The 27,494-nt window shown below is 33.7% G+C and overlaps 2 protein-coding genes across 6 annotated transcripts; one reads left to right on the top strand and one right to left on the bottom strand.

The window, feature by feature from the left end:
* Nucleotides 1-7,061: 7,061 nt before the first annotated feature.
* On the top strand, nt 7,062-17,157 carry LOC105325680 (methyltransferase-like protein 25B). Of its 3 annotated transcripts, XM_066065247.1 has the most exons (12): nt 7,062-7,310; nt 8,197-8,300; nt 9,370-9,500; nt 10,165-10,286; nt 10,735-10,895; nt 11,394-11,418; nt 11,504-12,300; nt 12,511-12,641; nt 12,925-13,057; nt 13,571-13,758; nt 14,153-14,230; nt 16,199-16,217. In XM_066065247.1, exons 1-11 carry the CDS (start codon nt 7,203-7,205, stop codon nt 14,227-14,229), a joined length of 1,977 nt encoding a protein of 658 aa, XP_065921319.1. In that variant the 5' UTR covers nt 7,062-7,202; the 3' UTR covers nt 14,230; nt 16,199-16,217. The 3 variants fall into 3 exon arrangements, with proteins under 3 accessions (XP_065921319.1, XP_065921312.1, XP_034320335.2); XM_066065240.1 differs by lacking the exons at nt 14,153-14,230; nt 16,199-16,217 and adding an exon at nt 17,012-17,157; XM_034464444.2 differs by lacking the exon at nt 16,199-16,217 and having other exon boundaries at nt 14,153-14,247.
* A 1,691-nt stretch (nt 17,158-18,848) lies between these two features.
* Nucleotides 18,849-27,060, bottom strand: LOC105329283 (BTB/POZ domain-containing protein 6). Of its 3 annotated transcripts, none has more exons than XM_066065262.1 (3): nt 26,660-26,673; nt 24,399-24,665; nt 18,849-20,151 (listed from the first exon to the last, which is right to left on the bottom strand). In XM_066065262.1, the coding sequence occupies exons 2-3, from the start codon at nt 24,659-24,661 to the stop codon at nt 19,119-19,121; spliced, it is 1,296 nt and encodes a 431-aa protein (XP_065921334.1). In that variant the 5' UTR covers nt 24,662-24,665; nt 26,660-26,673; the 3' UTR covers nt 18,849-19,118. The 3 variants fall into 3 exon arrangements, with proteins under 3 accessions (XP_065921334.1, XP_034320339.2, XP_034320338.2); XM_034464448.2 differs by lacking the exon at nt 26,660-26,673 and adding an exon at nt 27,019-27,058 and having other exon boundaries at nt 18,851-20,151; XM_034464447.2 differs by lacking the exon at nt 26,660-26,673 and adding an exon at nt 27,013-27,060 and having other exon boundaries at nt 18,866-20,151.
* Between the last annotated feature and the right edge of the window lie 434 nt (nt 27,061-27,494).

Genomic DNA, 27,494 nt, shown 5'->3' on the forward strand with positions numbered 1-27,494 from the left:
GGTTCACCCGAGTTTTATAGGGAATGCAAACAAAGAGTAAAATGACACTTGCCAAGTGCCTCTATGATGAAAAGCTTTAATTCAAAATATACAGATATAGGTTAACCACTGCCTTGTGGTAATTCGCAATATATACAGATATATATAAGCCACTGCCTTGTGGCTATTTCTATGTTTGTCAACCGCCCTTGCCACCTGGCAAGGCAACTTGTCGCTCGGCCACTTGGTAACGCAAGTTGTTCAATCAATCTGGCTATGCCACTTGGCCTATCAATTTGTCACTCTATTAAGAACCTAACTTAATCCTAGTTTAATGAACCAAAGTTTCTACTTACAGAATTCACGGCTGTGAAATCTACTACACAGTAATTCGCCCTAGGGATTTCTTCTCGTATAAGTCTACTGTACAGACTATACAACATCAACCAACACAACTAGCGACACCATCTGGCTCTTAAACCAATTGCATTATGTCTAACACAAGTGTTTAAGGACATCCAAACATATTCTCTCGATTTATAAGTCTATCTGACTAATAAGAAACTACAATAACTGTTTTTGTTGTTTTGTTTTTTATATAATAAGAATACTTGAATCACTCTTTTAATCATTTGACATTTTAATAACACTATTTACAATAATTACTGATAATAAAAATACAAACAAGGGAAGATAACTCTTTCAACCGTTTCAATACATTATATTTTGCTACTTTGCACTTGCTTTGTTATACCTTATTATACTGCATATTTATATTTTGAACTATATAACATAATTATATATCAGAATATTTATATAACTACGCATACGAATTCTTAAAAAGGCATTATATTCATAAATTTATAGACACGTATATTCTTATTTTTCAGTTTTATCAACTTATGTCATTTATGACCCAGATACCAATATAAGAATGTAAACTTTATCAATTTATGATTACATTTAAAAATGTTTTGTATATAACAAACTTCCGATCCAGGTGGCCCCTGGCACCCCAGGTGAGGAATAGTTATAGGGCCTCTGTGGAGGTTTTGCCTCAAAATCTCGTTTGTATGTTAGTTTTCAACTTATGTCATTTATGTCTCATATATCAATATAAGAATGTAAACTTTTTCAATCTATGATTACATTTAAAAATGTTTTGTATATAACAAACTTCCGATCCAGGGGGACCCTGGCACCCAAGGTGAGGAATAGTTAGAGGGCCTCTGTGGAGGTTTTGCCTCAAAATCTCTTTTGTATGTTATGAAATAAATATATACATAAAAAAAAAAGACAAAAAAAAAAACATCGAGTCTATTGGGTTTTCAGTTTTCACCAAGCTTTACAAATAAAAAAATGAACTCTTTAAAACCAATGTTACAAAATGAACGGTGTAATCTTTTGAACATAGATATCATTTAGTTCATTTATACAATTAATATCTAATATTTTCTGTATGTGAAACAAAATAATGAATCGGAAATTTTCTAATAAACTTGTGCTATAATTTGTGCAGTATTAAATGGCATGATTAATGAAAAATGTTCCTTTATAGGTTTGTTGCAGATATGGATGTAGATATCCCGGGTCGTGTGGAAAAACCTACGCATGGTTATCCAGAGGCTGACAAAATTGGACAAAAGAATTCCAAAAATGTTAAAAAAAAGCCTAAAAGGTCTTTGGAAATACATACAAAGACGTCTTCGCATTTACGCCATGATGGTAAGAATAAACTGTTGATTTTTTAAAAGGGTATCTACAATTGATAACAAAATGTTAATAACAAATTTTAAGTAAAGTTAAGAAATATATTAATAAATAAATATGCAACAAACTCAAAGTTGTGAATATAATTAACAACAAAAACGAGCAATAGTATATTGGGGAAAAAAGGAACGTGAATGTGTAACATACTCTGTTTGATTACTTGTTTTAATAGGTTTTGTTCATGATTAGATTGGCGTTTGTTATTATTTTATAGCAAAACATTATTTTAAATAAATGAAAAATATACTTAAGGTCAATATCTAGTAAATGAAAGGTGCCTACAGATTTATGAAATTCAAGATATAAACTCTTTTAATGATGCTTCATAACAATATATGTGTTTCATAGGGTGTACCGGGGCTTGATTTTTTGGTAAACACAATGACAAATCCAGTTTTAAACAATCATCATCTATAAAATATGAAGGATAAAAGTAACAAATATCAGAGTTTTGTCCATTTTTGACTAATGAGATATATCTAGAATGCCTACAGTATCTCCAAAAGCGGCAATATACAAGCTCTTGACCTCCTCTTTAAAATAATGTCAAATAGAATATAGGTACCGGGATTACTTTTCCCGTGGTTAAATATATAATGTCGAAATATTGTTTTATTTTCTACATAATTCCTTTAAAGCCATAAAATACGGGAAAAAATTCATCTAATCAATTATGACGTCATAATGGTTCTAGCACAAAAAAAAAACAGTCTGGAATCATTTACTAGATCTTGACCTTAACTAAATTAAAGGTGTATTAATTACACACGATAATAAAGTAGCAATTTTTGTTACGACCTAGGAGTATGTTTAGCTTATAAAAATCTGAATTAATAACTGATTGTCTGTTGTCAGTTGAAGTTTCAGATGATCATGGTAATGATGAACAGGATCAAACACAAAAAAGCGCGTACTACAGGTCAACTTGTTGAAAAGAGTGGAACAACTACACCTAAACAAAATACGAAAAACGTCCAAAAATTGCCTTCTTAATCCAAACGCGCTTAAAAAGGTAAAATAGTTTTTGCTAAACGGCAACATGTTGAAAAACCATCCTCTCATAAAAGCAAAGGGCCAACCGTTTCAGTGGAGGAAGTTATAAGGCATGATCAGACACATGATGATGATATTAAAAATACTGCAACGTCATCGCAGCCGGTCAAAAGTGATACAGATGTAAAAACGCAAACGACAAATACGTGTATAGGGTACTACGTATCGGGGATTCTTACAAAAGGGGGTATTTATCCAAAAGATCTCAACTCAAAAGTTCGATTAGAGGAACACGTTTTACGTGGAGGCTTACGTGGAAGGTCTTCTACAAAATCACGGTTTGTTTCATGCTGCAAAACAATAGATGGGGTATATGAAATGGCGTTTTATACAAATAAAGAAAATTATACACGTGATGTCGTTAAAATCAACATAAGTAAACTTCCCAAAGAAGTTACCTGACTAACAATTATACAAGAAAGCAACACTTACACGATTGTACCGCCTTGCGATATGCACAAATGTATGAAGAAGTTATTTTGAAGCCAAAAATCTGTATCCCGAGTGAATGTTTTGAAAAAATAGGAGAAATTCGTCGCAAAAAATTCTTTTTTACCAATTGACATTCTTAATTTTACGCCGGGATATTGTTTTAAATGTTACAAGATAAGTCACTCCCCAGTACAAGTCAGATATCTGATAAAAAGCAATTGAGATAAGAAATGTTTGTCTAACGCTTAGGTGGTGGAAACAATGTATAATACATGTATATTAAATTAGATATTGTTTATTTTAATTGTTTAATCACAACTTCAGATCTCTTTATCTACCTTTACTGAGTTTTTCTAAAATAAAAGTGTAACACGTATTCCTTTTAAAGGAATTATCGGCATGTACATATACTTGTAATATCATTGGTCAGCTCTGTAAATGTAATACGACAACATTACGTACGCTTCAGCAATAAACTATATACTAGTGTAAAACCGTCTTTTTTCTGTTGGTTTTTGAAAATAGCAAGGTATGAATAAGCTTTATTTCAGTAAATGAATTGTACTTCCGATTAATATTCTTACGCATATGTGAAGACAAATTTTAAATCAGAATTGATGTAACTATATGAATGGTTTTTTAAGGCAAATGGACACAAATAATGTTTTTAAAATCTACGTGTATTCAAAGATTTCAAATGATATTGTCATTGCAAAGTTAATAAAGTAATGCAAATCGTGCGCAATAAGTGAAATTTGCCGGATGCCTCATATAGACAGAAGCCAAAGCAAAAAACACACAAAAATGTGTCAAGATAAGAAAAAAACATATTTTACTCTATCTCTAAAACCTTAAAACAGGATTTGAAACACCACAATTAGGAATATTTTCTTATCAAGGATTTGATTGAGCATTTAATTCATTATTTCAAACTTACATTTTTGCTTAAACCATTAAATGTTTACTTATGAAAGCAAAAATATTAAATTAGATAAACGTTTGATGATGGACTCCATTCCTATAAATAAGTCGCATTGTTTAAAGAATAAAGGAACTGAACAAATAGCATTTCATATTGAAAAAATTAAAAGTCATGTTTACGTTTACTCATCACAAAAATAATGTTATAGTGTTGCCAAGTTTAGTTTATTTGTTAAGAACCGTTAAAAAAGCCCAAATTAGCTTTTCTGAACACATTTTGTTCGTCTGTCTGTCCGTCCGTCAGTAAACTTTTCACATTTTGAATAGGTTCTTAAGCACCACTTTGCTAATTTCAATGGGTTTCATTTTTAAAAAAAATTCTCAAGACCCTCTGAATTAAATTCAATGTAATTTAGCATTAATTGTCCTTATAGAAAGGAACACATAAATTAATTACTCTGTTACCTTAATTAAGCGTCTCTCGGCACATCTTGGCGCTCGATGTCCTTTACAGAATAATGCAGCCGTAGTTTGCCGAGTGCGTTCAAAATAATTAGAACTCGTTTATGTAGGGAGATAGTTCATACAGCAAAAATGACGCACAAAAATCCCTTAATTTTTAATTCTGCACAAGTGTTTTAATTTGTTTAACAAGAGTAAACTATTATTATCACTTGTAAGCTTATCTTTTAAAAAAAAAATTGTGAGCTAGCGCTGTAGCCATCATAAAACACAGAAGCAGTTTACTTAAACATTGGTTTAAATTCTAAATGGGAAGGCACAGTGGTGTACTGGAATTGTGCTGAAGAGGGGTCTCAATTGTGAATCTAGAGGCATGGCATAGCTCATAGACTGTGCCTTAATCGTATGTATCTACTGTAATTTCAATTTCGGCTCAATCGAGGTGAAAATTTTCCAAGAACCATTAGTACTATTTTGTAGCAATCGGATCTTCTCGGGCCTTTCAAGCAAGCTCGGAAAACATATCCGAAGTTGTTTTCCGAGCTTGAAGAAATTTAAGATAAAGCTAGCTATTTATTATAATATTGAAAATAACTTTGCATTATAAGACATGCGCGGATCTAGAGGGGGGGTCGGGGGGGGGAAGGGTCCCGACCCCCCCTGGAAAATGAAAATTTATTAAATTTACATAGTAAAATTATCGCGAAAATATGCCTCGGACCCCCCCTGGCAAACACAATTATCCTTCGGACCCCCCCCCCCCCCCCTGGAAAAATTTTCTGGATCCGCGCATGATAAGACCTACTGTTACTTTTTGACATTTACAATAAAACACAAAACTTCATGTGGAAATGATAAATCGAAATTCAAATGGTACACTTTTTCTACAGTAGTACAGTATTCCCAGAATCCCCTACTATGGAGTCGAGCATGCGTATTCCAGTGAAAAAGACTAACGTAGTTGCTAGCGCTCGAGAGCGCTAGCAATTATGATTTTGTTAACATATTTATTTCATATGTAATAGATAAAATTGCTTTTTTACTGTTCAGTTCTTTATTTCAATTAAATATTAAATTTATTGGCAAATAGCTAAATAGCTACTATAAAAACAAAATAACCCATATAACAAATAGGCACACACAAAAATCAAAATACTGAAGTACTGAAAGCCGGGCTCTTTTGGTGTGTCTTCATGCTCTCTCTCTCTCTCTCTCTCTCTCTCTCTCTCTCTCTCTCTCTCTCTCTCTCTCTCTCTCTCTCTCTCATTCTTTGATGTTAGTTGATAACTAAATAACACTAAATTTACAATGATGCAATGTATGTGTATTTCTTGCTGCATTATGATAATATTTTCAAATCTTAAACGTTAACTCCAAGTTGCTGAATATGATATGTTTTGGGAGGAAAAATTCGGGTTAGGGGACGAACTTCCTGTAATCAATGAAATGATGAACTGGTTATTGACCAGTATCTTTGGTTAACCACCACCCCTCTCCATCCCTGTTCTTTAAGAAAATCATCATACTATAAGCAAATTAGATATTCAATTCCAGAAATTGTGATTTATACATATTTTTTTAAAAATGCGTTAAGTGTCTCGATGCTAAAAAATGTTGATGTAGCTTCACCATGCACTTTGAAAAAAAAATTCGAAGTGGGTTAAATTAGTCCCAAATTTAACGCACTTTGGATTTTTTTAAAGTGCGTAATTTTTTCAAAGTGTGTTGCCACAAAATGCTAGTACTAAAACAGTTGATCACATGTACAACTTTAAATTAAGATTTGGATTAACACTTTATTGAGAGAAATGAAATTTTGACAGATTGTCAAGTGGCCGGAAAAAAATACAATAATTTGTTTTGGTATTATTTTGTAAGAATCATTTTATAATGTTAATTAAATTCTCAATTATTTCACTGTAAAATCCTTCTTCCCTTCTTGACCAATAATTGGACACATCAAATAGCGCGGGATTCAGTTAAGAAATACTGTATGAATTTTGCACTGAACAACTTGAGGTATTATGCAAATGTCCAATTTGCATCTTTGTTAAAAAAAAAAAAGCTCTGGATATTTTTCCACATATTTGCTATTTTGTTTCAATTGTAATTCCACATTTTGGTAAACTTTTTAAATTCTTATATTTCAGAGTATATTGAAGGTTTCATATATAGAAACTGCAAATGAAAAAAAAAAATCAAAATACCTTTACAAAGCAACGCCATTGTTTTCTTTGTATGGTGACGGAAAAAAAAATACCAAAAGAAAACCCCAAAACATTTTATAATAAATTTACGTACCTAAAATTTTAAATATAATTTTAGATAGATTTTATTCAATAAAATATCGAATCCTATAATGTAGATCGTACATGTACATGGGTACAAACGATCTGAGGGCGATACGACTATAAAAAATATTAGATCGGGTTCGGCCTTCAGAAAAACTAACTTGTCGTCTCGAGTTTCCTCGGCGAAAAAAGAAGCAGTTGTGGGGAAAAGCCACACATACTAAGATTTGCCCATGCTGTGCAGTAAGAAGTGCTTGTCTGTGGGTACAACATCACCATCAAACCCAGATCGCCATGTCGCTGTTATGTGACGAGAACTCTGTTTTTTTATTAAGGCAGTATATTAAGAAGTTGACGGAATTCTTATCCTTGTATACCTGGATCATAGACGCTTATGTGTCTGTAAGTAGCGTATTAACAAATGTTTGTGAAGCTGTAAGCGATTGTTGCTCTCCAGTGTATATTCATATTTATAGTGCGTTGTGAGACCGAGAGTTGAGTTGTTGTGTTTTAAACTGTATAGCTACCGAGACTTCTTCGTTTCTACAGTATACAAATGTACATTTTCATCTCTTTGGAATACCTGTGTGTTATTCCTATGTTGACACACGAATTATGAGCATCAGAGCAGCTGTAACATAGTCTTTTTCATAGATTTCTATAGTGCACGTGTAGACCGGCATATACTTACATTTTTTAAAGAAACTTAATTTATCTTTCTAGTATTAGTAATACAGTAAAACACGCTTATAACGAACTCCCAGGGACGGACGATTTTATTTCGTTTTAAGCGTAATTCGTTATATCCGTCAAGTTTAAAACATATAATAAAGTCACGGGGAATGAAAATCACTTCGCTGTAAGCGTCAATTCATTATAAGCGTGTTCGCTATAACCGTGTTTTACTGTATGTACATAGTCATGAAGAGGCAGGGTACGGGATGATACCTGGTTAGTAAATGTCATACCTGACCAGGTATCATCCTGTACCTGGTCGCTACATGACTTTGTAACAAATATATCTTACCGACTGCCTTTGTGTAAATGACAAAGATAACTAAACAATGAAAATCAAGCGTTTCGTAACAAAGTTACAAGTTTCAATTGGGTACAAAACATGACATCTCAATGCTCTAAGAATGGCGTCATAATGGTCAAAAGGAGAGATATATTTCGTACTGACTGTCAGTGTGTATGTAATTGGTCTCCACATGACAGCTGTTAACCAATGATTTCCTTACAAATTAGCAGGAGGAAAGACAAATGATTCTATTGTACATTGTTGTAGGACTTCTTTACTAAGGATCACTGGAGTGGCCTGCCTTTGTCATGGAAGGATTGTCTAACAGACACCGAACCCCCAGAGCTTGTGTGGCTACTGACCCAAGACAGGTAAGTGATGATAGAGAGATATAAGTGACAACCGGCAATCTGATTAAACTCAGATCCTCGATCTGCTCCATATTTTTCTATTGTCGCTTCATGAGGAGCTGTAGGGGAAAGTAACAGTAAGGGAATGGGACTGTAGGAGTAGGAGAGATGAAATAGATTTTTTAGCTGACATGTTAAGGCACCTATGGGGTGTGACCTACTCGCCATAAAAACCATTTCTTGCCAGTGCATTGTTACAACATTTAGTATAGGTACATGTATTTAGCAGACTTTGAGCCCATGATGCAAAACCAGTGTTAAACATTCACCAGATTACCTGGTGAAAATTATACTAGGGTCTCTTGACTTTAGTTAGTTAAAACAACAAAAATAGTAACTGGATGTTGCTTTCTCACATCAGGACAATTCCGGATATAAAAAAGGATTCTGAACCTTTTGGGGTAAGGAAAAAAAACCTGGAGGTTATTGTGAATATTGTCAATGATCAGTTTTACTGGCCAGTGTATTATTATTATATTCATCCTTGAAGGAAGTCCAACCCACAATTAACAACTGATTATTAAACTCATTTTTCCCGCCAAACTCTCATGACCATGACATATTAAATTGTTTAATTTGCTTTCCTGAGAATAGTGAAGTCATGTGATTGTTAAACTGTGACTTAAAGGCACTACAGGTGTGTGTATAGAGACAGTGATGTATCCGATGATTGACCAGGGTCAAACTTTTCTCAGTTACAAATTTAAAGTAAATCCAGTACATAATGTAACAGCTTTCCTGAAAAGTCTTACCAAAGAGAATGGCAAATTTTAATGTGCTGATATCTGGATTACTACAGGAGGACAGGAAATTGTAGATTTGTATGATCAATCAATTACAACAAAATACATTCAAATTTAAAATGCAGAAAGTTTTGATTGGAGTACAATAAAAAAATCAATTTTTAATTTTGCATTATAATATTCATTGGGATATCTTAATTAAAAATGCTATTCTAAGTTTGTAATAAGATAATGCAAACATAAAGTGTTCAATTTAATGGTCTTATATTTGTTTTATTTTTTGTTAGCCTGCCATCCAAGGTGTACCCCCTCTCTCTGCTGGCTTTCAGGCAATGCACTCAGACTTTTTCATTGCCAAGGTCACAACAGGAGGTGAAAGTTCATGACCTGTTACAGTTATCTTCAGCCAGGGGGAAAAGTAAGAAATGTATATAATTGTACAATATTACTATTGCACTATAACTGTAAACCAACTTTAATTCACTTTGAGAAATTAAAATTTTTGCAAGGTTCTTGACAGCCTTGTCATTGCAAATATTTCCTGAAGTCCTCAGTTGTCACTAATACATATATTTTCCTCTAATAGGTTACAACTTTGATCTTTAAAATTATTCATAGTGAACCAGTTTATCTCAGTTTATCACAAAATACTGTAAACATATTACATATGGCTGTGTATTTCCTCAAGTCCTCAATTGTCTCTAAAACATATATTTTCTCAATAGTCCACAACTTTGATCTCTAAAATTATTCAAAGCAAATCAGTTTATCTCAGTTTATCACAAAATACTGTAAAAATATTACATTTGGCTGTGTATTCTATTTAGCACGTTTGGCGAAATGCAGCTTCCGCAAAATCAAGTACATTGCTAAATGCCATACGTATATGTATACAAATTGTCACAATTAGGAATATGCTAATTCAAATCCATACCAACTTGCTCAAAAACTTATTTCCGCCAAGTATCGTACACGCCAAAAATATAATGTTTACAGTAGTTGGTTTGAAAAAAAGTGGGTTTAAAGTATTTAGCCATATCGAGAAGTCTGTTTTTTTTATATAAAATCAATCTTGTTTACAGAATCAGGAAATGACCATATTCCAAGCTCTCATAAAGCCTCAGAGTCAAACCAAGGTCATACAGAATATTTAAGGAAGCATGTGAAGCCCAAAAAACTTCATGAAATCAATCATCTTGGAAAGGTGGGACATTTTTTAAAACTGTAACCATACTCATTCATGTTTACACATACACATAATGAAGTCTTCCTTTTTTCAGGAATCAACTTTATTTTCACATAGTTTGAAGTATTCATATTGTAAATATTTTTCAATTGGTGATTGTGATAGGCCCTAAAATAGTAGAACACTAGTAAAACAATTCTATTCACATTCTACATATTTTTTGCTTGTAAAGTGTGTTGAAGCTACAGCAGTTATAACTCTTTAACACACACAGGGTACTCAAAGGTTAAAGTGATGAGAATAATTGTGACGTCACAAACGTTGAATGCTGTAAACTGCAACATTATTCAATTTGTATTCACATGCCGCTGCAGTTATGAGACAATATCTTTTAAGAAAAATAATGATTCATTGCTTAAATATTCAGAGAGCAATGTACATTATAAACATTTTAATATAATTTCAGACATTGAGAGCCCTGGGAGATGTGTGTGATTGCCAGAACATTGTGGATGTTGGAGCAGGTCAAGGTCATTTGTCCAGGTATTTGACCTTTCAGCATGGGTTCAAGGTCACCACAGTGGAAGCTGAGGGATGCCATGCCCCCAAAGCCCAGAAATATGATAGGTCAGTTAAAGATTACAAGAGCAGATTCAGAAGTTTGTTCTATTTTTCCTTGGGATAGCTTTGTCGGCAGGGGAAGAGGACAATCTGATTAAAATCAGCTGTTCTGATATGCTACCGCTCTCGTTCGAGAGCGGTAGCGTATCAGAACAGCTGATTTTAATCAGATTGGGGAAGAGGAGTGAGAGATGTTGATGCCAATTTTCTGAACATGTTATATGTATTAAAAAGTTTAAATTTTGAAATGTCTGGAACAGCCTGACTCCCTCCCTTTGAATCCTTCTCTTGATCAAGCATTGATTATGCCATCATTACCATATTGGTCAGTAGAAGAATTTTTAATATATAGACTTTCAACAGTCATTCTATGCATGTACAAAATAGTTAATTATAGATATAATGATAAAGGTATGCTTCAATTTTCAAAATTTTGCTAGATAATATATATTCTACATTTATGCATACAGTGCTAAATGATAATTCTATTATTTTCAATTTTAGGGATGCTCAAAGACAAATAAGAAAGGTGAATATTTACTCCCATTTAGAAATCTATTTTTATTAAATTTAATTGGAAAAGCGATAGTTAATCAAACATTTGTTGTCATAAGGTAAAAGAGCAGAGAGGATCTGAAAATCAAAGTGAGGCTGACCTCCCGAATCATGTGACATGTTACATCACAGCAGACACAACAGAAGGAGAATTCCTTGACATCGTCCAGAGGTCATTTGACAGAACTACATGCTCTACAAGCAGAAACCGGGACTCAGACCCAAGGGATAGTAAATCAACACCACCACAGCCAAAATCAAAGAAAAGTAATGCTTTTTCAAACTTGGAACAGAGGGATGATAGGACAACATGTAAGTTCAATTGTTTAGACTCCAGAAAAAAAGCCAGATTAATGTGTGATACATCATGTTTAGACACCACATGTAGTAAATGCTCAGTGAATCCATGTGATAAGTGGCCATGTAGTGACTGTGATAAGTATAAACAAAACCTGTGTTCCTCATTTTGTCAAAACTGCCAAAGCTCATCTTTGAACATATCCACTGCACAAGCCCACCAAATACTGAATGAAAATGAAATCTGTTGTGAGAATTTGACACTAGCTCTGCATACTGAGAAAGCTGAGAATGGTGCAATAAGAACAAACAAGAGTGAAAAATGTATTGTAAGTGATAACGCTAGTGTAACAAATGAAGGAAAGGAGGGTAGTCTTGGGTACCAAGTGTTGTCCTTCCTTGGCCGTGGTGATATCAGCACCAGACAACACTTCCTGTTGACTGGTCTCCATGCTTGTGGTGACCTGACTCCCACAATGCTTAGAGTGTTCACTTCCTGTCCAGACATACAGGGTTTAGCATCTGTTGGCTGTTGCTATATGAAGTTGTCTACAGCAAAGTAAGGACTCTTTTTAAAATTGTTTTACTTGTACACTACTTTGCACAGAAAATGAATATCCTTAAACATTTAATGTAACTCTCAGACTCTGATACATTCCTTTGCTAAATAACTTTTTACATGTACTGTGAAAATGTTTCATGCATTAAATGTATATATTTTACATGTATGAAACATTAAGTAAATCTACAACAATGCTATTGTTTACAGGCATCTGGAGACAGAGCCAGTGGGATATCCAATGAGTGAGTTTGTACAACAGCTGCCACATTCTGCTCTCAGCTATGAAGCAAGGGAAATGGCATGCCATTTTGCTGACTCTTACATTCAAAGATTAAAAGGTACATGTAATATACTATTAAAAAACATATAGTTTGTTTAATTTTCTGAAACAAAATTTATCAATTGTATATTATTCAGCAGTAACTTTTATGGCAATGTCAAAAAAGTATTATGAATGGTTATGACAAGTTGCGAATATGTAAAAAAGACTGTATGTTAGTGGGATGCTACTTAAGGGTTTAAATAAAATTCTTTTCATTAAGAATATAATGCATTGCATATGATATTGACTTCCCATACATACACACTACAATGTGTTCTGTGTCTATTTTTATCACACAGATAATCCCCCTGCCCTGAAGCTTCACTGTTACAGGGCGGCCCTACAGTGGGTTGTTTTCCAGCTACAGCCAGACTTTGTGACTGGTGCCCAGAAACTGTCCATCAGGAAGGCTGAGAATCTCTCTTTCATTCAGTGAGTTACTTTTTGATATTTACATATCCAAATATGTTTTATTTGAATCTAAAGAATAGTGAAAACGCTCATTTCTTTGTGAACTTTTTAATGATGTCACAATAATTACTGCATCGGCTTATCATTTGGAGGTTGCGTAGTAAAAAATTTTCTCCCCCCCCCCACTTCCCCACTTCAAAAAAATATTAAATATGAGTAGTACCATGTATACATGTATAGCAATTTTGATTTCACCAGAATATTGAATTGGTCGGTACGTAATCAAATCTGTTTTTAGCATGTGGCAACCAACTTATATTTGTATATAGCAATCCATCCGTCAAACAATAAGCTCACTCAGTTATCATTGTTATGTCAAAAATAGGACTTCCTCTCAAAATGTCTTTACAGAAATGATTGATTTTGCTTTTTTTTTTTTTAAAGAAAAGACTGTTTTGCTTTTCTATTGATTCATATAACTTTGCGAATGTAAATATAAACTAAATCATTACTAACAGATTTTTCTATTCCCAGATATGCAAGTCAAGGACTTAAAAGATTGGGATTAAGTAGTGAGATACCAGACAACATTTTGGAGGGAGCTTCCTGTTTCCTGGAGCAATGGAGGCAGGTGGTGATCTTCTACAGCCTCCGACTCTCCGTGAGTCCAGTTGTGGAATCACTGATTTTGTTGGACAGGCAACTTTATCTTTATGAACAAGGTCTGTTTTTAAGTAATTATATTGTTGATTAAAATGCTGACTTGTCACTCATATTGACACATTTTTGTGTAGTATTTTCAGTTACCCTTTAGTGTTGTTTTAGCTATAATAATAAATTTCTATGTTAATTTTATTGCAAATGCATACTAGTCAAAGTGTTAATTGTTACAATTAAGATATTCCTTTTGCAAAGTATTGCTAAACAATGTTGGAAATAAGTATTTTGATATAACAGAGACATTTGAAGTACATTTGTGTATTTCCTGAATTAAGATTATATTTGATGTGAAAGAGTGTAGGTGTACATGTATATCTTACAATATTATTGAACAGAGATGTACAATTTGATAACATGTTTAAATATGATGTAAAGTGTTTTGTTTTTATATTGCAGGTGTTTCCTCTTATCTCGTGCCGATTTTCGATCCAATGACATCTCCTAGGAATTTTGTATTATTGGCAAGGAAATAAAGTTTGTTTATATGTACATTTGTCATTCATATTATTCATGTCAGCAATGTTAGGAAGTTTATACACAAAATAAATGAAAAAGATGAACTATTCACATTTACCTTACAAATGCCATCATAATACACATATATCTAAACACGTTGTTAGATAAATTGTTGTAAATTATTAGCTCACCTGAGCTGAAAGCTCAAGTGAGCTATTCTGATCACATTTTGTCTGTCGTCCGTCTGTCCGTCCGTCTGTCTGTCTGTCCGTCTGTCCGTAAACTTTTCACATTTTCAACATCTTTCCAAGAACTACTGGGCCAATTTCAACCAAACTTGGCACAAATCATCCTTAGGCAAAGGGGATTCAAAGTTGTGAAAATTAGGTGCCACACTCGTTTTCAAGGGGAGATAATTAGAAATTAATGAAAAATTCCGAGAAATTTTCAAAAATCTTCTTCTCAAGAACCAGAAAGCCAGGAAAGCTGAAACTTGTGTGGAAGCATCCTCAGGTAGTGTAGATTTAAAGTTGTGAAATGTATGACCCCCGGGGGTAGGGTGGGGCCACAATGGGGGGTCAACGTTTTACATAGGAATATATAGAGTAAATCTTTGAAAATCTTCTTCTCAGAAACTAATCAGCCAGGAAAGCTGAAACTTGTGTGGAAGCATCCTCAGGTAGTGTAGATTCAAAGTTGTGAAATTCATGATTCCTGGGGGTAGGGTTGGGCCACATTGGGGGGTTGAAGTTTTACATAGGAATATATAGAGTAAATCTTTAAAAATCTTCTTCTCAGAAACTAATCAGCCAGGAAAGCTGAAACTTGTGTGGAAGCATCCTCAGGTAGTGTAGATTCAAAGTTGTGAAAATCATGACCCCCCATGGTAGGGCGGTGCCACAATGGGGGGTCGAAGTTTTACATAGGAATATATAGAGTAAATCTTTAAAAATCTCCTTCTCAGAAACTAATCAGCTAGGAAAGCTGAAACTTGTGTGGAAGCATCCTCAGGTAGTGTAGATTTAAAGTTGTGAAAATCATGACCCCCAGGGGTAGGGCGGGGCCACAATGGGGGTCGAAGTTTTACATAGGAATATATAGAGTAAATCTTTTAAATCGTCTTCTCAGAAACTAATCAGCCAGGAAAGCTGAAACTTGCGTGGAAGCATCCTCAGGTAGTGTAGATTCAAAGTTGTGAAAATCATGACCCCCGTGGTAGGGCGGGGCCACAATGGGGGGGTCGAAGTTTTACATAGGAATATATAGAGTAAATCTTTTAAATCATCTTCTCAGAAACTAATCAGCCAGGAAAGCTGAGACTTGCGTGGAAGCATCCTCAGGTAGTGTAGATTTAAAGTTGTGAAAATCATGACCCCCAGGGGTAGGGTGGGGCCACAATGGGGGTCGAAGTTTTACATAGGAATATATAGAGTAAATCTTTAAAAATCTTCTTCTCAGAAACTAATCAGCCAGGAAAGCTGAAACTTGTGTGGAAGCATCCTCAGGTAGTGTAGATTCAAAGTTGTGAAAATCATGACCCCCATGGTAGGGCGGGGCCACACAAAGTTTTACATAGGAATATATAGAGTAAATCTTTAAAAATTTTCTTCTCAGAAACTAATCAGCCAGATGATTCTTTATAATTGTTAAGACTTTGGCTCCAGGACAATTCTTCGGCCTCACAAGAAGGTTCAGAGTTTGATGTAGCTTAATATCCCATAAATAAACAATTGTAAAGGATCTTTTTGAGGACTGCAATACTCAACATGTGATATATCATCCTGTTAGAAAAGGGACTAATGATTATAAACATAAGAATATCCAGGGGGAAAAATGGATTTTATTTATACAGGATCTACATCTATTATTGTACATTGTCCAGATAGTTTGTATTATGACTCCATTAAGCTGATTTTATCATACCTATTGTTCCTCAGGTGAGCGATGTGGCCCATGGGCCTCTTGTATATATTCTGTTCATTAAAGGAAATACGGGAGATAACTCAGTGCATTTAACGTGAAAAATCCCGATAGTTCCGAATGTCAACTCGAAGCGAGTGAAAAACGTTGCTGGAGAAAGTGTTGAATTCTTCATTAATATGAATAACATTTTTAGATGAAAGGTATAGTTTTTTATTGGATTTTACAATCTCGTGCATGCGCATTACATTCAAGCTAAATCACGGGAGGCTCTTTAGTTTATGTTTCCACTATGTCACATTTGCATGGATAAACCTAGAAACGATATTACAAATACAATGTACGTGTAAATTTTCATTTGAAATATATCCGGTTCATCAAAGGAAATATGGCATATGACTCTACTCAGTGCGTTTAATTTGAGAGTTCCGAATGTCAACATGATTTAGGTGAAAAAGTGTGCAATTTTTGAATAATAGAGTTAATGTTATAGATGATAGGTATTTACAGCCTCAAAATGGTTTATTATGAATAATTTGACTGTTATATTTTCAATGCAGCTTCATTAATTTCCTCCAAGATCGTTTTGGAGCGATTCTGCAATTATTTTGCTACATGTACATTACGGGTATATGGGAGGCATATTAACTGTGCTGAAGGCCTGTTAAACTAAACAGAGTGTTCTGGAATTAATAGCATTATTGTAGGCTTAAAGCTTTATTATGTAAATGTCAACAATACGGTGTGTCGATGTATCTATTTGAATTCGTAAATGTCCGATATCATGTACAATGTCAACCCGTGCACGCACGGGTCAAAGTCTAGTTGTGATAACATGTTTAGAAATGTAAAGTAAGGTATTTTATTTTTAAATTGCAGGTGTTTTCTCTCATCTCGTGCCGATTTTTGATCCAATGACATCTCCTAGGAATTTGGTGTTACTGGCAAAGAATTACATTTTTCTTTATATGAACACTTGTTATTCATATTATTCATGTCAGCAATGTTAGGAAACTTAAAAACACAGTAAATGAAAAAGTTACCTATTTACATTCTAACTTACAATTGTCGTCAGAATGCACACCCGTAATGTCAATGTCCCTGACGAAAAGCAAGAGTTTAATATTTTCTAACTATTTAAAAAAATTCTTGAGGTCATTTCCAATGGCCAAGATTGTCCTGATATTTAAAAAAAAAGCCAATAATGTTTAAATGATTACAAAAGACGTCTGACAAACACATCAATGTGTGAATTGTACAGGAGAAGGTCATTGAAAGTTATATTAGATGATCTACATGCATTTGTCATTTTCCTGATTTGCATGTGATGCGAAGACAAGAATCCTTAAAAAACTGAACTCTGGTTTCTGACGCAAATGCGTTTTGTTTATAAGTAAAAATTGTATTATTATTGATTAAATTGCATAACCAGTACGCACATATGAAAACACTATTAAGAGACAATGTGTGGGTATTTGTACCATTTGGTAGAAAAATGGTACAAAAACATGGATGTTTCAAACAAAATTGTGCAAAATTTCAGTTGATCTGAGTTTCAATGATAGGAAGGGGACACTAAAGCAGTATTTTTACCGGTCTCATTATTAATTGATCTATCTTACATTGGTGACATTGAAATTATCGTATTTTTCATTACTTAAATAATACATATAACATAGAGTCAACTGTTTTGAACATTTCAAATTCCTTCTTGTTTTCTTTTCACACCATTATCTTGTTTATGAACCTAGTAACTCATCCATTCCTTTTTTAGCCCATTTATTTTTGAAAAAAAAAATTCAAAAATTTACTACAATTCGGGTTATCAAGCCTTACTTAACATAGCTTGATTACTCCACAATTCGACGCCCGTGCATAACGTATAAATCCATTAGACGTTACATTTAAACATTGAATAAATTAATTAACGCTAATTTGTTTTTTTTAAGAATGGCATTTTTCTGATTTTAGTTATAAGACATGAAATGAAATGAAACAAACATTATCAATGTTATACGAATATAACTTAACCTGGGGCAGTTTACGTTTTTTTTTTTTATAAATTGCTTCTTTGTTTATACGGTTCTGTTATATCGTATAACATAGGTAAGAATTTAATTCATTCCTTGAATATGACCGAGTTTTTGTGAATCTTCGAGTATAGTTTATATATAATCAGGTAACCGTAAAGGTCACGGGGGGCTTTCTTTCTTAAACAACTTGTGTCTAATTCTTACAGATAGATGTATGAAAATATTTGTTATATGGTGCATGTATGAGCATCAATTAAAGAATCGCTCGTCTATTACAAGATATAATTTGCAATGAAGATTTGAATCAAGTTGATATATACATTGACAATCTAATTACCCCGCTTTATCCTATGGCAACGCAAGGTCGTTATTGTAAATCTTTCCTTGCATGATTGCATGTAATGCACGATTTGCCTGTACGAAAACTCAAAGATAGCGTTCACTGTTTCAAAAACAGGTTTATTTTCGACAGACTACGTTTGAAGGAATTTATACAGTTTTATAATAAGAGAATTACACCATTCATAGAAGTATTTTAATCTTCTTTAAGGTCACATGGGACATTTATCGTTATTAATGTGCATTAAAGTATATTTTAATTAAAATACTTTCACCGGTTTAGACAATTTTACAATAATTTACCAAAAATACGTTTTAAAACTGTTGAAAAGGTAAACATTTCAAAATCACCGTCGAACTTGCAGATCCGTAGTCAACCCTCTAACCCATTGCGCTACGCTATTAGGTGACGGGTTTGGGAAACAAAATAATAAATATTCTTGAAATTACGCCCGAGGTTTTGTTTATTTCGATAAATAGTACGTCACAATACGGAGGTGTCATATACCACCTTAATATGTGTTGTAATAATGAACAATATTAAAATCAATTTTATCAGCAAGCACCAGATACCTACATTTTTGAAGACATCTTCCAGAAAATAAATGTTCGAACTATTTAAAAGAACAAATGAGTCCAGGAATTTGTCCTATATTAACATCTGTACTATTGCTGGAGTGTACACTTTTATAAAATTTGAATTTATAGCTTTTGTATTCAACACATTCAGAATAATTTCCTCGATATGACCTCGGACCATTCATCTTCACCCATACTGTATATTTCTCGTTTGGGTTAATTTTACAAGATTTGGCGAAGTGCATTTGAAACATTTTGCTAGAACCTTTAATCTTCTTCGGTAACATGTGTACCAAAACATTAGAAGATGCAGAAATGATTTTTATTTCTACATCATAAGTGTATTCATTCTTTAAATTTCCGTAAAGCAGAAGGCCATGTAAGGAAAGAGGTTTGTTTACGTCAAATTCTATAGCATCCACGTAATTATCATTATTCCATTCGCAAGATGTAGCATCCGAGTGAAATCTGAAAATTTGAACATATCTTGTACGTTCAGTAGATTTAAAGAAGACATCTTGAACAGTTTCTCCAACTATAACTTGGGAAATATGAACTTTTTCATCAGCTGACAATATTTTATCTGAAGCCATATCCTTCCAAAATGTTTCTAGAGACAAAGTTGGAAATCGAACCTCATAAATAGTATTTCCTAGCATTTTTCGAATATCTGTAAAATTTGGATTCTCTTTCCCTTCTTTTGCGCAATTATGTTGGGCCCAGCGTGTCAGTGACTGATATATGAATTCTTCCTCAAGGGGTAATTCATCTGATTCAACGAGTGATAGTAAGATTTCTCTTTTAAGATCAAGGAAACCATCAGACTCAAATACTCTTCTAGCATCAGACCTAGTGTCAAAAATGAAGTCTTTGCATTTTTTCAATAATTGAGCCATGCTGAAGATCCTTGCATTTTCCATGATGACACAGACGTTGTCCGCTGCCATTTTTGACTCTAGAAAAGATTGGCAAATTCCAACTAGTTCAGTAACGGCGTACTTCTCAGCAGCATAGAGTGTTGTTATAACAGTTGTCTCATCGATTCCGTGGTGTTCAAAGTACAAAAACCTAGAAAGTATATCATTCTCTAATCAGTTAAGTAAAAATCACGCAAAGAAAAGTCATATTTTGACTTATGTAGGTATATAAAAATGAATCCAACGCGTCGTATGTTTTTGGTTTTTAAATCTTAAAGGGGCATGGTCAGGATTTTGGTCAAATTCTATTTTTCTGTTTTAATTACTTATTATGCCGTAGATGTGCATTTCCAATGATCAAATAAAATTTGAGAATCATTCGTTAAGTTATAAGAGCTCACAATTCCCTGTTTTTGTTTACATAGGTTCAATATACCAGTAAAAAATCTTATTCAATCTGATTTGTCTATCTTCTTATTCATTTAAAAGTACAAATAAACAGTTCCTAACTTTTAAAACATGCATATTACATCTAAAGTTGGAATTTTCACTTTAACATTCAAAATGTAAACAAATGCTTTGTTTATATAGCAAAGAAATGGAAGCTCTGTAACTCGTTTATAACTCGAAGAAGGACACTCAAATTTTGGTTGCTTATTCAAAATGCCTAACTGAAGCATTCTTAACATTAAAATCGAACATTTTTGTTTTGGACCAAAATCGTGACCATGCCGCTGTAAAATAATATAATAAAATTCACAGAAAAAAAAATCGAAAAACTCATGTGACAAAACAAAGTATTCATTTTAATTGATTACAAACTATAATTCACTTTGTGTTGATTCATAACTTTTTGATAAATTTCATATGCAAAAGATTCCCTGTCAACAGTAATGCTAAAAGCATCAGTCACAACTAGTTGTACATTAATAGGATTTGTTCGAACGTATAAGCTGTGTGTTTAGACAGATAAGTTATTTGTTTTGACCAATTAGGGTTTCTTTGGACGAATAAGCATTTTTCTTGGATGAATCTGATCTGGCAATGATGTAGATTAAGGGTGGTGTATATGATCAAACAACCCCTTTTCTGCTTTCCTCGAATGTTGATTTTCCTTCAAATGATAAATTGCTCTATACACATAAATGTACTAGTCAGTGATATTTATATAAAATCGGACATTTTTCCGCCAGAATATCATCTTAATTCTCAAATCAAACGTTGCATGTCGGTAATTAAAGAGTGGGAGTTCTAATATGGCGCGAATTTTTTATAGTTACCAAAGAAAAGAACCTGTGTTGGCAAGAGTTGGCATTATCTCTAACACACCCCTCCCCCTCCTTGGTAATTTTATTTTGATCCGTGTATGATCTCGTAGAGAGAGAGAGAGAGAGAGAGAGAGAGAGAGAGAGAGAGAGAGAGGTCATAATATTAGATACACAGATGTGAAAAGTTTAAATCAATTTTCGAGATCATGCGCGGATCTACAAAAAATTAAAAAGATAATTTTGTTTGCCAGGGCTCCCACCTTTTATTAACATGCAAAATTGTAATCGATTAGTACGTGTATACATGAAATTAATGTGTATATAGCATTTTTTATTTAATGAAAAAGACGACAATCCAGAAAGGGGTGCTTGATCAAAGACCCCCCCCCCCCCCCCGCAACTTCATCTACATAATTGCCAGATCAGATAGTCTAAATTTACCGCCAAAGTACTGTTTTTATGAACAAATAACATATCCATCCAAACAAATAGCTTGTTTGTCATAATTCGTTCGTACAAATAATTTATCCATCCGAACAAATATCTGATTCCCCCAACAAATAACTTATCCGTTTGAACATATTGCTAATTTGTTTAACAATTCTTACTTCGTCTGATCAAATTATTTATCCGTCTGATCAAATAGCTAAATCGTCCAAACAGATCCTAATTCGTCTAACCAAATAACTTATTCGTACGAAAAAATCCTTATTTGTCCGAGAAAATAACTTATCTGTTTGAAATATTCGCTGGTTTGTCCCAATGAATAACCTATCCATCTAATATATAGCTAATTTGTTTAAAACAAGAAATGTTTGTGAAACACTTAAACCCCCAATCTCTACCCAGAGTTATTGTTCCTGCTTTGTTCCACTTATACCTCTGTTAATGTCTAAAAAGTAGTGCCACGAAAACATTGGTAATGGAGTATTACTCCGAGAAATAGTTCTTTGTTTGTTACCGTGATTTACCAATAAAATTTTTTTTTATTTCAATATTTTTAGCGAGGCTTTAACATCGAAATGTAGACTGAATACATATAAAACTATCATTTATAATATCATGATTGAGAATGGGTTTTGCCAAGATTCTTGGCAATTAGACGTTAACAGAGGTGTTGTAGCGCAGCGTAATACGCCCTCTGGTGAGAGATTGTTATACCCCCTTCCTTGGAAAAATCCACAAAGAAAATGAACGTAAACTGCAAATATTTAGAATTTTTCTAAGTCCACGGGGCATAACTCTGTCGAAAATAACTCCATCATAGCCAAAATCAACCTTTTCCTAGATATTATTTAGATAAACCAGTATACCAAATTTCATATCAATATGTGCACCCTATGGAAAGAAAATGAACGGAAACTGCAAACTGGAATTTTTCTACATCCAAGACTCATAACTCTGTTAAAAATTGCCCGATTGTACCCAATACTGAACCTGATCTAGATACTAGTATTATCATGATAAACATGAATACAAAATTTCATTTCAATATGTTTATCCTCTGCAAAGAAAATGAGCATAATTTGCAAATAACTGGATTTTTTTTTTTACATCCAAGGGCTATAACTCTGTCGAAACTTTGCTCGATCAAACCCAATATCAAACCTGACCTAAATATTATCATGATAAACCTGTATACCAAATTTCATTTCAATATGTTGATCTGCGAAGAAAATAAGGGAAACTGCAAATAACTAGAATTTTTCTACGTCGAAGGGCCATAGCTCTCTGGAAAATTGCTCAACCGTACCCAATATCAAACTTGACCCATAAATTATCATGATAAACCAGTATACTAAATTTCCTTTCAATATGTTTATCCTCTGCGAAGAAAATGAACGGAAACTGTTGGTGGACCCACCGACCGACAGACAGCAGGAAAGCAATATGCCCTCAATTCTTCGGAGGGGGGCATAACAATCAAAATTCGTTTGAACAAATAATTGATTAGTTCGAACAAATAGCAAATTTGACCGAACAAACTCTATACGTCTGAACAAATCGTCCAAACAAATACCTTATTCGCCGGGAGAAATCCGTATTTGTCGGAACAACAAACTTATATGTTCGAAAAAAAACCCACTTATTTTATTGAACAAATCCCAATTCGTTTGAAAAAATCCTAATTTGATCAAACAAATAATTTATTTGTCTTAAGAAACCTTATTTGTCCAAAAATAACGTATCCGTCCGAAATAAAATTAAAGCTAATTCGTCTGAAAATGACCCAATTTCGTCCAAACAAATAACTAATTCGTCTGAACAAATAGCTTATTCATCCGATCAAAAACTTATTCATGCAAACAAAATGGCTAATTCGTCGAGGAAATAAAATTTATTGATTTTTTTAGATGGCCCTTCCACGCTGCAGTAAAACATAGTTAATTTATATTTTTTTTTACTATTTTTTATGCATCTTTTTTTGAAGAGGTGGGCTTTACAAATAATAAGTGTCTGTATACCTTACGTTTACTGTGCGTGTACTGTGCGTTCAATTTATATGTTGATGGTGAGCAAAAGCGGCTTTGGGGTCAAGATGTAACGTAAGGGACTAGTGAGATCTCCTTACGTCATTAGTTCATGTTATTATATACCGTTATCTAACGGGTTCCCTGCAATTTGGTGAGGCGCAAATGCCGCATACTTTTTCAAATCTTGGTAGGAAATCTTAGTGATTATTAGGCATTTCCAACATCAACCATGCGTGCTTACAGAGGCATACATCCTTCCAAAATCGTAGGAAGCACTTGCATGTCTCGCAAGGTTTATATCAAAATCTACTTGCATACCACCCGTAGGGACATGTACGATTAACTGTAACTGGAGCTTCAAATGTGCTAAATAAGACTATAAAAAATTGTTACATTTTTATCTGGGGGAAAATTGCTGTACTGTAAAAAAATATAGGAAATTTATTTAAAACAGATCGATATTAATGATTTTTATTGTGGATCTCCTAAAAGCTTTACCAACAAAATATATGGCACAAATAAGTGTAAGGACCTGTAGTTTTGAAATTTCTGACATTAAAAATGAAGCACATATTTAATTAAAAACCATCGTAGCGCAATATTTAAAAAAAAAAAATTATATAGGTGACATCAAATGCAATATGATGCCAACTTACTTTAAAAGAATATTAAATGCTTCAGCTTCTATGTCTGGTACGGCTATGACGTCATTAGCTTCTGATAAACTTCCATAAAGCATTGCAGCAAACACTGAGCTTCTACTGGCTAGGACATACTTGTGTGCCTTCACCTCTTTTCCCGCTGTTCCGACTTTAAAAGTGACGTCACAGTATATTTGGTTGTTGAACATATATTCATTGCATCCAAGTACATTTTTTCCAGCCTGCCAATTTCCGTTGCTATGTTCCTGTATCGCCATTTTGCTTTTAGAAAAAAAAATGTTAGTAGTGTTATTTTTCTTGACTGTTTTAATGTTTGCAAATGCAAGGTGAAAAGGAGATTGAAGCATTTACGAATATCAATAGATTTAAAAAATTATGGTAATAATTTTTCTATTCATCGACCTATCAAAGAAAAAATTGACAGGAAACTTTCATCAATGCGCGTAGCGCAATGAGAAAAAAGTTTTCCGGTCAATTAATCCTTAGATACGTCGATCAATAAAAAAATTATTATCTTCATTTCTTATCATTTAATAAAATATTTTCAAATCAAAAAATTGAAGTGTCATTGATTAAAAATGTGAATAATGTAAATGAAGCGGCACGCATGAATACAAAACAACAACAGCAACAATATTCAAAATGGATGCGCCTTCAGCTGATGCAGAGCTATTGAGCTGAATTTAACACAAATGTAGATTTAAAATCTGAACCAGCTGAAGGTGAGATCGCTGAAATATGCAACTGGACAAAACCATCCAAGGAGAGGCGATCGTGGACGAAATAGTTGATATGTCGACAAAGAATAGTATGTATATGCAACTTTTGTAAACGTTGTGGTGACTAGTGATGTACTTAAATCAGTAAGTGGTATATGTGCCGCTTGGAATGCGCAGAAGGAGTTGATGCATTACTCATAGCTTTGCTTTACGATGCTTATCCTGATGACCGATTATGTACGTGTGTAAATTTAACAAGTATTCCTTTTAAAGGAATAATCGGCATGAAATATCATTGGTCAGCTCTGTTTATTTAATATACGCAACATGCAGTAAACTATATATCGCACCGTTTTATTGATTTCCGAAATGGCAAGGCATGAAAGCAATCGCAACTTCTTTGGCCTTTCCGACAGGCTCGGAAAAACACCTCGAATGTATTACCTAGGCGTCCATGACAACCCCCCTTTTTAAAAAAATTGATATAAATACACCACATTTTACGATCTGTTGAGATGTAAGCTAGACTTCATTAAAGTTAATGATATACCCTAAAATATAACACAGAAGTGACTTATAAGGCTGTCTAGCCGATACTTATTTCAATGGGAAGCGACTCCATTTTGTATAAAGTTCTAACATTCGGTAATGTTAATACATTCGAGGTGTTTTTCCGAGCCTTTCGGAAAGGCCCGAGAAGTTGCGATTGGGCATGAATGAGCTTTACTTTCAGTAAGCGAATTATACTTCCGACTAATATTCCTACGCATATGTGAAAAAAAAATGTGATTTAAATAAGGTTGTCATTGCATAGTTAATAAAATAGTGAAAGACGCAATGCGTGTGCAAATAGTTCAATTTGCCGGATGCCTCATATGGACACAACTGTGATCGGCCGAAGCCGATCACAAAAATCAGCGTTTCCAAATTTGAACAGCGGTGTTACCGTGAAAGTGTATAGACCTATACGTTCGTTATAACTATTCTGGAAAAGGAATATCCAGCCTCGCAGTAATGTTGATTGATCTCAAGCAGACGAAATCGTAAGAAGACGCTTAATTTTCTATTTTGTGAAACAATTAATGTGTTTTGTTTATTATTGAATGTTAAACTTTCAATTTTTTATGTTTATAAAGTTATACTTTGTTTGCTGACAACTCTACATTTTTTTGACGGTGTTTATTTTAAAAATTTCTGTTCTATGAATAGTGTTGGATCAGAGCAGTTTAGAAAAGTAGATCCGGCAAAATTTTATTGATGCAGGTATCAAAATTTATTTGGTCCAATCAGAAGCGCCAATATCTCATCAAACGAATAAATATTAAATGATTAATCTATTAAACTAGAAAATTGCCGATATAACCTTTTGGAATAGTTCGAACCTTAATCAGATTTGAAAAAAAAGAGCTGTCCTACCTACATTTATTGAACCACAGAACAAAGACAAAACGTAATAGAAATACAAACAAACAACAAAAAATTAGGTTTAATACACGCACCGAGCGATGAAATATACTTGTTAATCAAAATTATTACCCGTACAAGTGTCCATATCTAAAGAACCATTCATAATTTAATACTTTCTTTAATTTGTTGAAGTATATGTTTTCGTTACATATTTTATCAGCATGAAATGTTATTTAAGCTGATGTTGTATACACACATGTATAAAGGGGTAAGACAAGATTTTAGTCACACTATATATATTTCACATTTGAAATCGAAAGTAAAACTGATTTCGCTCTGGCCAAAACACCTATTTTCAGAAAAGTCAAGATATGTTTAAGTTATAAAACATCAATTTGTATGTAACAAATAAATTCAAAGCGTACATATTAAAGACAAAAAATATATATTAAGATAGGCAAAATTGAAGTCCAATCACATACCTTTACCTTTGTGATCACGAACTTTCCTATCTCGAATAAAAATTGCAGAAGGATAAAACGTACGCTCAACTAGGACCTTGGGTCACCCGAAAATAGTTCTCCAAAATGAGTGTATTAATGAGCACTTATGGAACTCTTTTACAAGTGAAGATAAGAATGTAAATCTACTTTCTTTTTTTCTATATCCATAGGGAGACCACAGGTCACCTTATGTCCTAAAACAATGTCGTAATCATTTTGTTAATCAATACGGAAACAAAAGTTACCTAACATCTGCCTAGTGTCTGTTTTACAAAATTGAGATTCGTCAGAAGTGATCCACTGTAGGGACCAGGGGTCACCTAATGTGTAATATCAATGCCCCCCCCCCCCCCCCAGTCCCCCACGGATTAGGGTTTTGAAGACTTTGGGGAACTTCTTTTTTTGCTTGTCAAGAGTTTTAAGATTTTTTGGATGACTCTGCCCCCCCCCCCCACTTTCAA

Source organism: Magallana gigas, chromosome 1 (genome assembly GCF_963853765.1).
Source record: "Magallana gigas chromosome 1, xbMagGiga1.1, whole genome shotgun sequence".
In the NCBI taxonomy this organism is placed as follows: domain Eukaryota; kingdom Metazoa; phylum Mollusca; class Bivalvia; order Ostreida; family Ostreidae; genus Magallana; species Magallana gigas.